Here is a 16137-nt window from a genome sequence, read left to right on the forward strand (position 1 = left end):
GGGCCCGGGGCAGGTAGGGGCTTCTTCAGGGGGCAGTAGCTGTGGGGCACCTCGCGTGTGTGTGCGTGTGTATTTGTGTGTGTGTGAGTTGCTGCCCCGCTCCTTGGTAAGCCTCCCCGTTCTTAGGGAAGGCTGAGAGACATAGGTGCACTGCACAGGGACGTTTTATAAAAGGGCTGAGCCCGTGAGCTTGTGCTGGTTGGAGCAAGGAGTCCTGGAAGTGACCATCTCTGGCAGTTAGACCTTAGAACTGTGCTTGGCTAAAAGCTCTGTCCATGTAAGACCTTATCCTGGGCACCTTGCTCTGTTCTACCGTGCTGGGCTCTGTGTTGCTCCTGTTTTATGCTGGGTCCAGGTTTGCTGTCTGTATCCCCCATGGTGTCCCAGAGGTTTTGGTAGATTTCTGTGCACTAGAGCTATGGTAATTGTAGTCTAAACAAATCTTGGGGAGCAAATGATATCCTGGGGCATCTGGGAGACAAGAAGCTTTCCCTTGTTGGAAATGCAGGAGCTGTGCATTTGCATCTTTTTGGGAGAAGGAAATTGGTAGCTTTCCCAGCCCATACAAGGGGTGTGTGCTCTATTTTCTTACAGCTCTGAGAGCAAGTGGTGGTTGGCATAACCATTTGTACTTGTGGTTTCTTTCTGTGTGAGCACTTGGTGTTTATTCTTTTCCTGCAGGTAACTAGCCAAGAGTGTGTGGTGGCCTCTGTATAAAGCAGCTCTTGAGTCTGTGCTGGGATTTGTGTAGGCTGCTCCTTTGCCATAGGAAAGGTGAGTAGGATTATTTCCATGTGTTGCTCTAAGGCTTTCTAGCTTAAATGCTTCCATAAGTCAACTGATATTTAAACAACCCTGTGACTGCCAGTCTTTTCTAAATTTGTTTGAGAATGGTGTTTCTGCCTAATCTTTTATATAACTGAAGTGGAGTTTATGGTCTCCAGATGATCTTAGGTCTTTGTATGAGTCTTTTTTTTGTTATTGATTGAGGTTTTTATTGGTTTTGTTCAAAAGTACCCAATTAAGAACATGTGCAAACAGGTGCATTTCCTCTCTTGTTGGGTCTTGGTTTTTTGTATTGGGTCTTAATTTGGTTTTATAAACTTTATAAATTTATAAATTAATTTGGTTTTATAAATTGCATTATCCACAGGAACAGATTACATAATCAAACTGAACAAGAGGTATCTGCAGAGAGAGCTTTTAATGGGGCTATGTTTTGTGTAGTAGTTCATGCTGTGAACACACTGCAATTTTTAATCGCATCCATGGGAGATAGATCCCTTTGGCTCTAGACAGAAATGCTATATGATATTCCTTTTTGTTATAAACCTGCTATCTTAAAGGGTGTAGTTTAGTATTGCATCTGATGTGACATGACATCTGAATTCTAACAATAGCTGATTTCTTTGATTAATGTGCAACTGATTATTGTGAGTGGAAAAGGTGGAACATGCAAGGGCTTTTGTCTGAGATGCTCCTTGTCATACACAAAATTCAGGCCTTCTTTGTATGAAATCACAGAAGACCTTCCCTTGTATTTACAGCTGTCTCTTGTGTGTCAGGCAATACCTCCTGATACTCTGTAAAAATCTCAGTCCTCGAAGGCTTTTTAATCCTGAGCTGTACCAGTAGTCAGAAGTTAGAGCTGGGGAGGTGTTGAGTAGTGTCCTTGTGTGATGTAGGCTCTGTCTTCTGTGGGAGTAAAGGAGAACTAAGCTGATGTTACAGTCAAGTTCAAACTACTGAGGCTGTTAATGAATTCAGCTTTTCTATACTCTTTTTGAAAGTATGGTAAAAATGAATGCTGACAGAGTGCTGGGTGCTTCCTAAAACCCAGAGTGCATGGGCCTAACCCATCCTACTGAGCTAATTCAGGGTCACAGTGGCCTGAATTTGAGACACTTAGACTTAAAGTATGATTGAAGCAGCTCCAACTGATTTGAGATCATGGGAGCTCCTGTAAGCAGCCTCTTATGGAAATCTAGTCCAAAGTTGGGTGTGCAGAAATCAGGCTTCAGTCTTCCACTGTCCATGGTTGTGTGAGCACTTAATGTTTATTTGAGTATACAGCAGTCCTTCCAGTGCAGAGTGTTGTATTTTTATATTTTTTTTCACCTGCTCTGTCCGTTGCTATCTAGCCTGTGACATCTCAGGTCAGTGTGATCAGGTGGGGCTTTCAGAGTTGCAGTGCTGTTAGATGGACCTTTCAGGTGTCACACAATCTGCTAGAAGATCCTTGGCCACATAGTGAAAGGTTGGGTGAGTGGTCAAAATCAATCTCCCATTGAAGACAATCCAGAGGTGGTGTTGCTTAGTCAACAGGAGCAGAGAAAGGTGCTGTTTGATCTTATATATGTGTAGCTGTCTTATTTAATGAGGACAGAAAATATGCCATTTGCCTATACAGCAAAAGTAAAAACATTAACCCTGGTGCCTGAGAACATGTCACTGTAATTCGTGGATACAAGAGGGAAAAATACATTTGAAAGTCAGGAAGGGGATGGAATAATCTGAGATTGCTTCTGGATTCAGTGAAATGAGGACTCACTAGTTGTGCATTGCATCGCAGAGTAGCTGTGTTGTGGCACTTGGGTGCGGAGGAATGATGGAGGGAGGTGGCCAGGGAAAAATCAAGCAGAGTGGCATAATTAGCAGGACAGGATGGGGATGTGAGGAAACAAGTTATGTGGAGCATGATTATGGTGACATCTCCTTTGAGGAAAGCTAATAAGGTTCTGTGCAATTACCAGTTCCAGTTCTGTGGTTCTCCTTTCCAACTGATCTGGCTGATGATCACAGTTGCTATCTGTGCCTGCATTCCCTTGGAGCCAGTGTGGGTCTGGGCAGCTCTTAGAGCTTGGGCTCCATGTCTCACCTCTAAGTTCACCACTGAGAGTGAGATCGGCTTCTCTGGTTGGGAGCCTCTGATGTTGAGTGAAGTTCTGTGTAAGCACTTGAGGAAAACCTGTAGGAAGGAACAGCTTGTACAAATCTGCTACTAATCAATTGGTTAAGTGAGCTAGTTGCAACAAGCTGGGTGGAGGATGGTGCTTTTCCTCCCACATGAGGGTGGGAAGGAATTCAAAGCCAGGAGACCTCAAAGGTAAAAACATACTCAGCAGACACTTGTTTCTTTGGTGGTTTTGATTCTGATAGTTGTCTACTCTTTGCTGCCATATTACTGCTTGTAATGCATTATCTGTGGGATGTTTGATGTATGTCTTGTATCTCTGTCCAGATGCATCACTATTAGATGCCAGACCAGTTGTCATCTGTGCTAAGCTGCAACCAAAATGGCTAAGTACAGGCTTGTTCTCTTAAGACATGGGGAAGGAGCCTGGAACAAGGAGAATCGCTTCTGCAGCTGGGTGGACCAGAAGCTGAGCAATAATGGGATAAAGGAAGCTCGGAATTGTGGCAAACACCTTAAAGCACTGGGCTTTGAGTTTGACCTCGTCTTTACCTCTGTACTCAGCCGCTCCATCCAGACTGCATGGCTTGTCTTGGAAGAGATGGGCCAAGAGTGGGTCCCAATTCAGAGTTCCTGGCGACTGAATGAACGCCACTATGGTGCACTGATTGGTCTCAACAGAGCAGAAATGGCTCTGAATCATGGGGAGGAGCAAGTGAAGATATGGAGGAGAAGCTATGATGTTACCCCCCCTCCCATAACTGAATCTCATCCTTACTATGAAGACATATACAATGATCGCCGGTATAAATGCTGTGATGTCTCTCAGGATAATCTCCCAAAGGCTGAAAGTCTAAAAGATGTGCTTGATAGACTCCTTCCCTACTGGAATGAAAAGATAGTTCCAGAACTGAAAAGTGGCAAAATGATCCTTATATCTGCTCATGGTAACAGCAGCAGGGCATTGCTGAAGCATTTGGAAGGTAAGGGTCTTCCTTTTAGCCTTCCCCTCTTCCCCTTACTCAGTTGCTTAAAGCTTTACATCTTGTTCTGTAGTGTGTATTACTTACCTGGGCAATGTAACGCTTAAAGTCTGTGGTCTCCAAGGAGAAAGTAAAAAGTTGGCCTGTTTGAACAGGAATCAAACTGGGTGATGTGGAAGGGGGGAGAGAATGTTAGGTTAATGTAGTTAACAAAAGAGCCAGATGCTTTTCCCTTGTTTCTCACTGCTCATTTTAAACTACTGTATTCAAACTAACTGGAGTTGGTCTAGATAGACACAAACTCTTCAGGTTCTAACTATTTTTGGATTTATTCAGCTGCTTTGTCAGAAGGGTTGAAGTCATTATCTGTTCATTAAACAAGCATTGCTATAACACAACAGAATAAAGTGCTTATCTTGGGTTGTGGAAGACATTCTTGACTGTTGTTGTGGTGGGTCACTTTTGAGGCTTCATTCCTGATAATTCTTCACTTTAAAAAAGTGGATGTGACAAGGAGTTCTACAAAGAATAGGTACTTGCTGAAGCTTATGCAAATACTGTATTATTTCCCAATGTAGAATATGCCTACCAATAAACAGCTAAGGTGATAGCTTAGCATAAGAGTGCTTATTTGTTTGGGACTTTAAAAGGATGTGATTTATCTTTAAGTCATTGCTAGGTTCTTTCTCCCCTGCCTCTTCTTTAATGACATGGCTTCTAATTTAGGTCATTCTAAACTGGAAGATGGACTGCATTAATTTCTTTGTCTGTGGGTAGAGTAGAATTTAGTGATTATACATGTATGAATGCAGCCTACTAGAGGTGTAGTTGCAAGTACGCACAGACTGGATTGTGTCCACTCAAATTTTTACTTATAAAACCATCTTGTGTGTGCTTCTACAGCTCTGACTCTGCTGAGTACTCTTTGCATTCAGCCATGCTGGAACAGTCAGGACAGCTGATGCTTTAACAGGAGTCAGAAGCCCAGGGAATAAACATGTACAGGTAGCTTCTGAACTAATAGAGGCTGTGAATTCTGGGGTGCAGACCACTGCTTGGATCAAGGAGGAAGGCTGGTTTGGCCAGTTCCACTGATGTGGTCAGGCTTGTTGTCATACTATGTGAAATGGTAAAGAATTACAAAGGGAAAATGAGCAGGGGGATCCACAACCATGGTGTCTCCCCTGCTCCCCCCCACCAAGAACTGAACCAGTTCCATGAAACCATGCTGGCCAAGCCTTTTGGGGGTGAAATGCTGCAAGCTGACTGCAGCTTCAGCAGAAACCGTGGGCCACTTTCTGTGCAGACATGCACCAAGGCTAGAGCTGACAGCATTAGTGACTGGTAAAGGTTACTTAAAGTTAGTATGGCTGGGATTCCTTGCTGCATTGAGGTTGGAGAGAACAGTGTAAGTTAGAACAGCTGCAAAACTTTTATTTGGGACAATGTTATGTATAACTCCTCAAAGGCTGCCCACACTCAACCAAAGTAGAATAGAGCTGTCTCTTGCTTGTCCTACACTATACTTTGTCCTTCCCAGCATGTGCTTGCACAGGGAAATGTGAGGAATCCTTGGCAGAGGATCTAGTTCTGTTGACTGAGGACTGTCCATCAGCTACCCCAGCTCTCACACAGGAGCAATTGCCAAATATGTGCTCCCTCTTCCGCCCTTTATGCACTAGAGATTTGGATTGCTGCAGAGCTGGCCTGAAGGGTGGCATGAACAGAGCTTTAAGACCTCTGATACTGCAACCTCCCCTTTTTTTTCAGAGCTCCAACCTATATCTAGCTGGATCTAAGAGGTTCCTTGTCTACACTGCTGACTGTCTCTCCCTTCTGAAAGGTTGTGAGTTGTGAGCTGCTCTGGAGCCTTGGTGGAGTTGGGCCTGATTCAACAGTGCTTAAAGTTTGTTGGTCTTCTGTATTTATAGCACCCACTGTGAGGTGGGCTTTGTTTTTGTGGACTTTTTTTGGACAAGCTTAGTGTGTCCTGCAGTTGAGTGGGAGTTTCTAGGCCCCTCTGTCTTAGCTGGAGCTATGTTTTTTGGCATTTAGAAAATTGGGCTCTAAATGCCTCAAGCAGCAATCCTACATGACTGCTTAGTCAAAGTAATAACTTAATCCTGGAAGCTCTAGCTCAAACTTCAAATGGTGGTAAATATGAATGTTTTAATTCAGTTTGATCTGATGAAACAATTGTAATTGTTTCAGTGTGAAATTTAATGTCTTTTCTGAAAGACTTCAGAGTATCCTTGAAGTTACTATTTCAAAGAGGGTTTTTTTTGCAACAGGCCTGCAGTTCTCTGAATCTGAATTTTTTTCCTTGCTATGAGTAATTAGTAAAGAGTTTGAAATGTGGATCTGCTTTCTACTTGCGCACAAAAATCACAGAGCAACAGAATGTCAGGCTAACAAAACTCTGATTGTGGGTTTGGATTTCTTGTTTTCTCAGTGCTCAGAGTGGACCTCGTTAAGGTGTATGAAATGTCTGTAGGATCTGTCATGGTTTGCATGTGAGGGCTTAAAGTGAAATCCCAGCAGTCTTTCTGAGAACAGTACTGAACACAAACTGGACCATACTCTTGTGTGCACTTGGAGATCAGAAACAGCAGCTTCTCGGAGAGCTTGCTCTTCTGTCCCAATGGGCTGAGTGACATTTCTCCCAGAGAGTGCTGCTGAAGAGCTCAGTGCTGTGACCTGTTGGTGTCCAGTGGGGATGCTGGGCTGTGTTCCTTCTACGTAATTCCTGTGAATTTGGTAAATGCTGCCAAGGACAACTATGGCTGTTTTGTGCAATCCTGTCAAGGATACAATGTTGGCATCAAATTTTAAGTCTTTAACTAAGCTTGTCCAGCCCTTTCAGAGCACTTATTCTTTGCATGATCTTCAGGTGATGTATGTAATGATGCTAGGCATCATTGGCACAACTAAAAGCTGGCAGAGCAAGAGGACATTTTTCATGATATGTTAGGGTTGGAAAGGCTCTCTAAAAGTAGTACTCTCTTCTTCAGGAAGCAGTCTTGTCTTTTCTGGTGGAAGTGTCTTGTGAGAACTTAGCAACTGTTTTCTTCTGTGACACCTATTGGTATGGACCATGACCTGTAACTCAGGTTTTTAGACAGGCCATATTTTTTCTTTCATGGTATACTGTCTCTGATGCATTGAGAAAGCAATGGCAACAAGATGTTAATGAGGAAGGTATCTAAAGTAACCATATCAGACCTGTTTGATAGGTTTTACTGTGGACACTGAAACATCATATAGATTATGAAAGCATCAATTGCTAAAATGTGCTAAATAAGCATCCTAAATGCACAGGATCTATTTACAGGTGGCTTTCTCAATTCTTTGAAGGAGGAATAGTTTGCTCTCTTACCTAATAATTGACAGAGATTGAGACCCTCTTAGCAGTATCACATTGTGAAGACAACATTACTGTAATAGGTGTGACCAGCTTGCCCTGTTTGTGTTGAAGTACTAATTGGAGACCAAGTCTAATGCACTAATTTTCCAGGTGGCTGGCAGAAGGGTTGATGGGCTGTCTCAACTTCTTTCTTCCCTCCTGACCATTTAACCCCAAGGACTGGTATTAAGTACCTCAAGACAGGGTCTTGTGGAGGGCTTGCTTCTAGAATTTTCTCCATGTTAAAAGGTTGCCATCTCTTGGATATGGTGTGGTGGTCACTGAGCCTTGTTATGCTCAGGGTAAAAAACAAAGGGTAGGAGTTACCTTGTCTCCAAGAAAGATGCAGATGTTGCACCTGTTAGGCTTGTCTGGTTGTGGTCACAGAGCTGGGACAGAGCTCTGGAACTGGGCTCGCAGGCAGAGCACTGTGACTGGGAAAGCCTGATGCTGGTCTTGCCAGTTGGTGAGCAGGGAGAGCAGTGCCCTTGAGGATTTTACTTTTTTGCATTACTGTGAGTGTGGTACTTGTGCAGTTACAGTATTCCAGTAATTTACATGCTGGAGCTACACACTGTGAGTCCTGGTATGGATTGTGTGTTGGGGCTACCTAGTAAGATTATTTTACTGATTTTGCTGCTCGGCCTTCTTAAGGAAGTACTACTTATGTGACTGTGGTGTCTGAGGGTGGTTACAGAAACCAGCTTGAGATCTAACAACTCACTGCTGTTGAAATGAGATGGTCTTGCACTCCCTGTCATTCATCCCAGTCTTTGTTCTGTGCTTCTGCTGCTTATTTCTTGGGAGCTTGTTGGGCCTTTTTGCAAGTTAACTTGGCTTGTAAACTAGCAAAAAATGGAAAGGAGTGGGTAGTTTTCTGTCATGGTGGTGTTTGAGTCAGCTCAGGGAAGGGAGTAGCAAGAGCCTGATGATAGTGCAAAAGGGCTGGAACAGCCTGACCAGGACCTGCAGCTGGGACAGAAAGGTTTCAGACATGAGTTGTTAGTGACTGGTTTCCACAAACTTGAGCTTGAGGGACTCTTGATAGTGCTCCAACCAGGGATGGAAACCTTTTGCCAGAGCTCTGTCCAAGGGCAGTATTTATGCTGGTAGGTTCTAGAGTTGCATGCTCAGAGAGCCCATTTGTCACAGTGTTGCCTTGAGTTCCTGGTGGTGGTAGTGCAACCTGGGTCTCTACTCAGGACTTCTGGAACTGTCTCACCTAATGCCATAGCTGACAGCTAGTGCTGGTAGTAGCAAATCTCATGCCTTTCAGCCTATTTAATCTTGGACTGCCTGAGGAGTTTAAGGCAGGCAGGATTTCTCTACTGCATGGGAATAGGATAGATTCATGGTTTGCTTTCCTACATTGTCTTGTATTGGATGGCCTCAGTAATGACCACGGTCAGAGTCAGACTGTGATCAGGAGCTGTTTATGTAATGACATTGTATTGGGTCTGGCTGAGATGGAGTTAATTTTCCCCCATAGTAGCCCTCATAGTGCTGTGCTTTGTAGTGGTAGCTAGAAAGGTGTTGATAATACAGCAGTGCTTTGGTTACTGCTGAGCAGTGTGCACAGCATCCAGGCTCTCTCCAACATTCTCTGCCTCATCCAGCAGGCTGGGAGTGGGCAAGATTTTGGGAGGGGGCATAGCCAGGACAGATGACCCAAACTGACCAAAGGGATATTCCATACCATATGACATCTGTTCAGCAATAAAAGCTAAGAGAAAGGAAAAGGAGCATTTGTTATTACGTTGTTTGTCTTCTGGAGCAACTGCTATGCATGCTGAAGCCATACTTTCCATGAAGTGGCTGGACATTGCCTGCTGATTGGAAGTAGAGAAGAAATCTTTTGTTTTCCTTTGCTTCTATGTGTGGCCTTTGCTTGTACTTTATTAAACTGCCTTTATCTTGACCCATGAGTTTTTTTTCCATCTTGTTTTCTATTGTCTCTGTTGAACATAGGGGAAGCTTCTAGCAGCTTCTTACAGAAGCCCCCCTGTTACCAAAGCCTTGCCATGCAAACCCAATACAGACATAGAAAATCTTGGCAGACGTAAGGGTGAAACAGCTGTAGCTAATACGCTGCAGCCATGGTTGTAGTCCACCCATCATTTTCCTTCTTTCCTTAAAATCTGTACAGTGAGCTAACATTCTGTAAAGATTAATAGCCAGATTTTAACACTGTGCCTGCTTCGTTCCTCTACCCTACTGCCAGCCTGCAGGGAGGGTGGAATCTGGCCTTGAATATTTAACTTATTAGGCTAAAGCTTCAGTATTTTCATTAAGCTTGTGGGAAGGATGCTATGACCTGATTTGGATCTCAATTACAAAGCACCAGTTCTAGAACAAGCCCATTGTGGCTGGATTTATGCATATGATCTTGTGTGTTTTGTTGGATGAATCATCTGGCCTCAGGTGTAGTTGACATGCAGGGGAGGAGAGGTGTAGCTATTCTCAATAGCTGTTGTGACTTCTGTGTTGCTCTGACCATAAGAATAGAAGGAAGGAACTTGGTAAGAACAGGTGAGAGGGAGGGAGAAGCTGAGCCAGCCCTTGTAGAAGTTGGCTGTGGGTGCTCAAAATGAAGCCCAATGGGGTTTGCCTCTGTAGGACTCTTCAGGGTGCAAGTATTTCGAAGCACTTAGTGGGCTACTGGGTAAAGGTGAATTCTTAAGCTTGCACAGAGATATTACTGGTCTCTGTGTGTTTGATCACCCAGTTCAGTTAAATGGAGCATAAGTGAGGTGGGAAAGAATTCTGAATGTGATTTTGAAAGTTCTTTTTTGTAGTAAGTACTGTACCAAATTCTTGCAATGTTCATGTACCTAACTGCTTCCTGCTATACAGCTGCTATTAAGGAACAATGTTTAACAGGTGCTCCTGAGAGAGAACAGGGGAGATGTCCACTTGAGGAATGTAGTTGCTGAGTCAGTGTTTTACCTGGGGTCCTGAGGAAGACATCCCGAGTACTTCAGTAATGTCTGTGGTTTCTCATGGCTGTAAGTAGGTGGGACCCTAGCTTTAAACCTTCTTGGGGAAAGACTGCTTCCAGCAACACAGTGCCCTTCAGCAGTGCTGAGACCCAGGCCTCAGTATTATACTGGAGTGAAGAATGTTGCTTCTTCAATGGTCTTATTTCCCATTGCACCTTGTAGTCAGCAGTTGAATCCTTGCCCTGATTTCACCCTTCTTCCCTGTGAGATAGGGTGGGATTGTGATACAGGCCTGCTCAGATAAAGTGCAAGAAAAGGTCACTTGGCTATAGTTACAGCACATGAAGTAACTGGATAGCAGTTAGCTTGCACTTGCAATGGCCAGAGCGTAAGATGTCATCTCTTTACCGTTCTTCTAGCCTGCTGGGAGATTGTGTCCATTTTGCCTGTAACTGAAGAGCTTGTGTGACAAGCATGATCAGCATCTTGCTTCCTGAAGAACAGAAATACTATAGAAATACAGTAACAGTGCTGCAATAAAGCAACAGGACACTATTGTTTCTGTAGGATTTTCATCTGACTTCAACTTGCAGTTCCAGCCTTCTGGCTGTGAGGCAACACTTCTGTATGAGGAAGAATCTTGAGGAGAAAGCCACCATGCTTACTGCAGCTTGTTTATCCCAGCCTGTGCTGTTTTGCTTTGTAAATCAATACTAGTTGACATTGGTGTGGTCACTTTGTGTTCTGTAAAAACAGTAAAATGCATTTCTGAATCCATGTAGCTCTAGCTATTTTGTTTAATCCATCTTTAGAGGAAACCTTTAAATATCCTGGCTGCTGACCACATTATGTGGTTTGCCTAAATTCTTCTGTATGACTTCATCTACTTTGTGTATATCTGAATGGTTTAGTCTGGGAGACTGGCTTTGAGATGTGGGCAGAACACTTCCTAGGGCCAGATTCTCTGTGGATACATGGTGACATGTGTATGTTGTTAAAATCTAATATGTTTAAGAATCCTTGAAATAAGAGCTCAGGCAGCTGGGCTGTTAGTTTTGCAAAACGAAGTCCTTGAGAATAGTGCTTGTGCTTGGTAAATGGACTCAGTATTTTTCCAATTGATTTCTGTGCAGTTTTAAAATTTTAGATACTTCTTGAGTGGGTTTCTGTAGGTCTGTGATTCCGCTGCCTACAAGTGAACTATTTATCTCTTCTATACAGGGTTTGCTTAAACTGGCAAGAGTATGCCTTTTTTTATGGACTGATGGCTCAGTATGTAACAAGGTGTAACAAATACATTTGTAACAAATACATTTGTATGTAGCAAATCTCTTGCGAGGGTTTGTCTGTTCCTCTTGCTTGATGCTCCTCTGAAATTTAGGGCTAATCTACAGCTGAACTAAGTACTTAGCCTAATCAAAACAAGAATAGGTCACTGCAAAAGTCACATGCTTGTGTAGTCTCTGAGCAGGGGCATGAAATGATTCTCACCTCATGATTAGTTCTGTTTTTTCTGACCTGTTGTCATCCCATTGTTGCTGCGTGGCTTGAGTTTGTGGATGTTCCTGTTAATATGTTGGCTCTGCTTTTCTACTTAAATGTGAAAATCACTGGTAAATTTGCACCCATATGTTCTAAGAACTGTCTTGTTTTGTCAGCTGTTCAAGAGGATGTTTTCTTCATGCACCTTGGTCTAGTTTATATGGTGTCATCGTTTCAGAAGCTTGGTTGTGTGCATTTTCTAAGCATGAATTACTAGAGGCTGTCCTGCTTTACAACAGTAGGCTGCTGCTGTGACCTCAGTGCTTCTAAAAAGGGGAGGGGAAAAAAGAAATACTGATACTCCCAATGATACTAGCTTTCTTTTGCCTGAAATTTTTGAGGAATAATGTTTTTGCAGTTACTGCTTCTTAATGCAACTATTTAGACCTTGTGTGGAAATTTTACTAGGAGGTTTGGTCTCAAAATTCACTTGGATGCTTTGGAGACTTGTGTGGTTGATGTAAAAATAACGAGCAATTTCACTGAGATTAGAGCCCCAGAATATTTTAATTAACCATAGATAGGTAAAATAAATTTTCTCCCTAGGTACATGTTATTTTAGTGAAGTGGAAAAATACAGGAAAATGCTCCAAGTTGTATAAGTTGATTTTCTCCCTTCTTTTCTTCCCTTCTTCCTCATTTGAAAGTGGAAATGAATATCCTGTATCTAGTAATTCTGAGAATAGTACTGTACACAAGATGCTATAAACTTACTTTTGAGGAATCGGATGTGGGCAAACAGTGATCCTTACACTGGAAGAATTGAATACTGATTTTTAAGACAGCTTGTGTGAGAAGCTTTGCATAGAGAATTTAAGAGAAAAATTAACCTTGGTATCCTGCCTTTTTAAAGAGGCTGTTTGTATTGGTTGCTTAGCAGAGGTTGTTTCATGTTGGAATAGTACTTGTGGCCTCTAATCCTCTTTTCTGATGCATGAGTTGGGAAGATATGGAAGAGAACCTATTGTCCTCAATGTCCTGTATTAAAGGAAAGGTATAATCTCCAGGGTAATCTCTTCCTGTTTATTTTGCATGTGTAGATTGAAAATGAAGAAGCTGTCTTCACCTTGATTGCAATTGCCTCCTTTAGCTGTTCCTAAAGCACTAACCAAGCTGTGGTCTAGCTGGGAACTAACCCTTGAGTAGCTAGTGTTGTTGATGGAGGTTGGAACATAGAATCACAGAATCGTTTAGGTTGGAAAAGAGCTTTAAGATCATCCAGTCCAACCATTAACCTACACTACCAAGTCCACACTATGTACTTGACTGTTTTAAGACTAGATAATCTCAGAAATAAGGCTGAGCTAGACAGTTAGGAAGCTGTTTACTGGGTGTAACTGTGTATTTTTTTCTTCGGCAGGCATCTCTGATGAGGACATCGTCAATGTTACTCTCCCCACTGGTGTGCCCATACTTCTTGAACTTGATGAGAATCTGCACCCTCTGGGCCCTCACCAGTTTCTGGGTGATCAAGAAGCTATCCAAGCTGCCATCAAAAAAGTGGAAGATCAAGGGAAAGTAAAATCTGCTGAGAAGTAAAATCCCTCTAACACAGCTGTTTTCAAAGTGTGGTAATAAGTGATGATTTATATATGACTGCTAGGTTGCACTGTGTCAAAGTCTCAATTTCAAGCACTAAATAATTCAAAGGGACAGTTGTTGAGTCTCAGGTTGGTAGATTAACCCTCTGCTGTTCAAAAACTGGAATTGAAATCTCAGCTGAGGTTACAGATACTGAAAAAATAAATCAGGAGATCATTCAGGTAATGGGAACTTGCAGGAAAGTCTGCCCCAGATCTAGGATTGAGGGTGGCCCAGTACAGAAATAAAGGGATATGTTATTGATGTTTACCAATAATCAGTCCTGATCTCTTAAGGGGAAAAGCATCAGCTTGCTGGACTAACTTAAGTCAGGTTGTCACAGGCACTAAAATTTTCTCACTGATAAAATGGCACCAAGTAGCAGTGTTACCCAGTATCATTCTTCTGTGTCAATGGCCATGACAATTTGTTCTGGATATGGAGTTCCTTCAGTCTTTCAGAACACTTTCAGCTGTGCAACTTGTTGCCTTTGTTATTTTGAGTCTTCCAAGCCCAGTTCATGGTCCAGAGGAGAATTTTGTAGAGATGTTCAGACTTACACTTACCGTAGTTGTATTTTGTTACACTATATTCCAGTTTTTAGAGGAATCTAGAAGGAATCCCTTTTCCTCCACCATCTTTGCAAAGCCTAGCACGACTGTGTTTTGCTGGCTTGCAATAATAGGGTTTAACTCAGACTTTAGTTCACAAACTAAGCACAAAGGTTTCCTGCTCAGTGTTTAAATTATCACTTAGCTCTTAGTGAGTGACCTGAATAGCTTTGAAATGCTTAAGTAACATGTACTAGAGGTTTGATCATCTCTTGCTCAAGTTGTTAGAATAATTCCTCTTTACCTCAGTAAAACCGGATATAGGAAAATCCCTCTCCTAGCTTTCCTGAGTTGCAAATATGTCTTGATAAGTATGTTCCACAGTAATATTATGTGGCATTCTCTATCAATTTCTCTGGAGGGCTGGAAGAGATGCATAAGGTGTGTAAGATGTGTTACTGGGTGCAGCTCATTCAGCCATCATGCTGGTAGGGAAGGATTTTCTGCCATGCCTGAAAGTGTTCTCCTATAAAACTCTCCTCACAATCGTAGCTTGATTCCTGCTGAGTGTGGCCTTGCTGTTGTATTTGGCACTGAATTTGAACAGTTCACACTGGGTGTAGTGTAGCACATATGGCAGTTGATTTCTTTATGTACACAAGCATCAGGATAATTCCCCTTTTGAAGACTTGCTCTAATCTTACTTGCAAATATTAAACTGTTACTTAAATTTAGATCTGACCCAGTGCCTCAACACCTAAACATATGGATTCTAACCTCAGTTACCTGCATGGGTAGCACTTGTGTATGTACTGTTTGAGCTGAACGTGTTCTCAGCATGGCCCAGCTACAAATCTCAGAGGTTGTTGAAAATTCCCTTGATATGATGATAGTATAAACTTTTCAAATCGTGGAATAGCTGCTTCATGGCAGTGAGCAGTTCTGTAGCTCATTTCATAAGTGTGAGAGAATGGATTTTTCATTTGAGGAGAGCAGTGTAACAGTGTGGTGTGCCTCTAACAGTGTCCCTGATACATGGAGGTAGACTTTCCAGGTCTGATGCTGGCTTGCCTAAGTGTAGTACCTGCTCTCTAAAAGACCTCTTACTAGATGGTAGTTTCTCTTGCATGAATGATGCCTGGGCTTCTCTTTGGTTTTGTTTTTATAGCCCTTGCAGTAGGAATGAAGTTACATGTTTCTCTCTTAAACAGAAAGCTGGTAGGCTTCCTCTTGCTTTGTACAAGCAAGGATATTTCAGTGTTTTTCTCTGAAATACTATTAGCAGCTTCCCTGCTACTCTATTTGACACGGACTTATTCCCATCTGGGTTTTTAGTTTTCTGTGCATAGAGCAACTCTGAATCTTAGTTGATACTTTACAAGTCTGTTATGGAATTAGATTGTTGATCAGCAAATGTGTACCTGTCAATGCCCCGAGGAGGGCCACTAGCACTCAAGTGATTAGATTCTTCCCCAAACATTCAATAATGTGTGAAGTTCAGTATCAAGTAAAAATTACTGTAGACTTATTAACAAGGCAAGCAGAGCCACCTGTTGTCAGTGGAAACTGCATGCATCCAGATGTGTGGGCTTACAGGCCTTGGCTAATAGTGTCCATATCCCTTTGGCATTGTGGTGTTGTAATGTGGAACTTTTAGGACTTGAGATGCAGCTGGAATATACTTACAAATTAACCCAGATGAACTGGAAGATACACTCTCTCTTCCCCTTCTCTTAGAGAATTCATGATCGGGAATGGAAAAGTGGATGAGTGAATGTAGAGAGCATTAGTATTTTTTTCTTGCAGCTGAATGGATGAAATTGACTGAAAACAGCCTTTCAAACAGTCATGGACAGTAAGAAAAGAACATCAGTGTGATGTTTTCAGGTGGCATTGTTTCTACAGCACTGCTTGAGACATGAATAGTGACAGTGCCCTGGAACATTTGAATTAATTTGCTTTGGTTGTGACTCCAAAGTGATGACAGGATCTTACATGCACATCTGGCAGCAATACTACCTTGTAAAAGTATCAAATGGAACCAACTGGGGATTTCATTGTGCTCTTTAAGATTGCTTTAACACCTTGCAATGCTTGCTTCTGAAGAGCCTTCTAATTAAATTCTTGATTCACAAAACGTGTATATTGAAGAACAGAAGCCAACTTCCATCAACAGTGGCATAAGGATGCCTGATCTTCAGGCAGAGCTGCATCAGAGGGAGAA

At 42.4% G+C, this 16137-nt stretch overlaps 1 protein-coding gene across 1 annotated transcript; it reads left to right on the forward strand.

Moving 5' to 3' along the window:
• Positions 1 to 695: 695 nt before the first annotated feature.
• BPGM (bisphosphoglycerate mutase) lies at positions 696 to 14549 on the forward strand. Its single transcript, XM_009480153.2, has 3 exons — positions 696 to 774; positions 3242 to 3897; positions 13142 to 14549. Exons 2-3 carry the CDS (start codon positions 3297 to 3299, stop codon positions 13318 to 13320), a joined length of 780 nt encoding a protein of 259 aa, XP_009478428.1. The 5' UTR covers positions 696 to 774; positions 3242 to 3296; the 3' UTR covers positions 13321 to 14549.
• Positions 14550 to 16137: the final 1588 nt, after the last annotated feature.

This window comes from Pelecanus crispus, chromosome 1 (assembly GCF_030463565.1).
Source record: "Pelecanus crispus isolate bPelCri1 chromosome 1, bPelCri1.pri, whole genome shotgun sequence".
In the NCBI taxonomy this organism is placed as follows: Eukaryota; Metazoa; Chordata; class Aves; order Pelecaniformes; family Pelecanidae; genus Pelecanus; species Pelecanus crispus.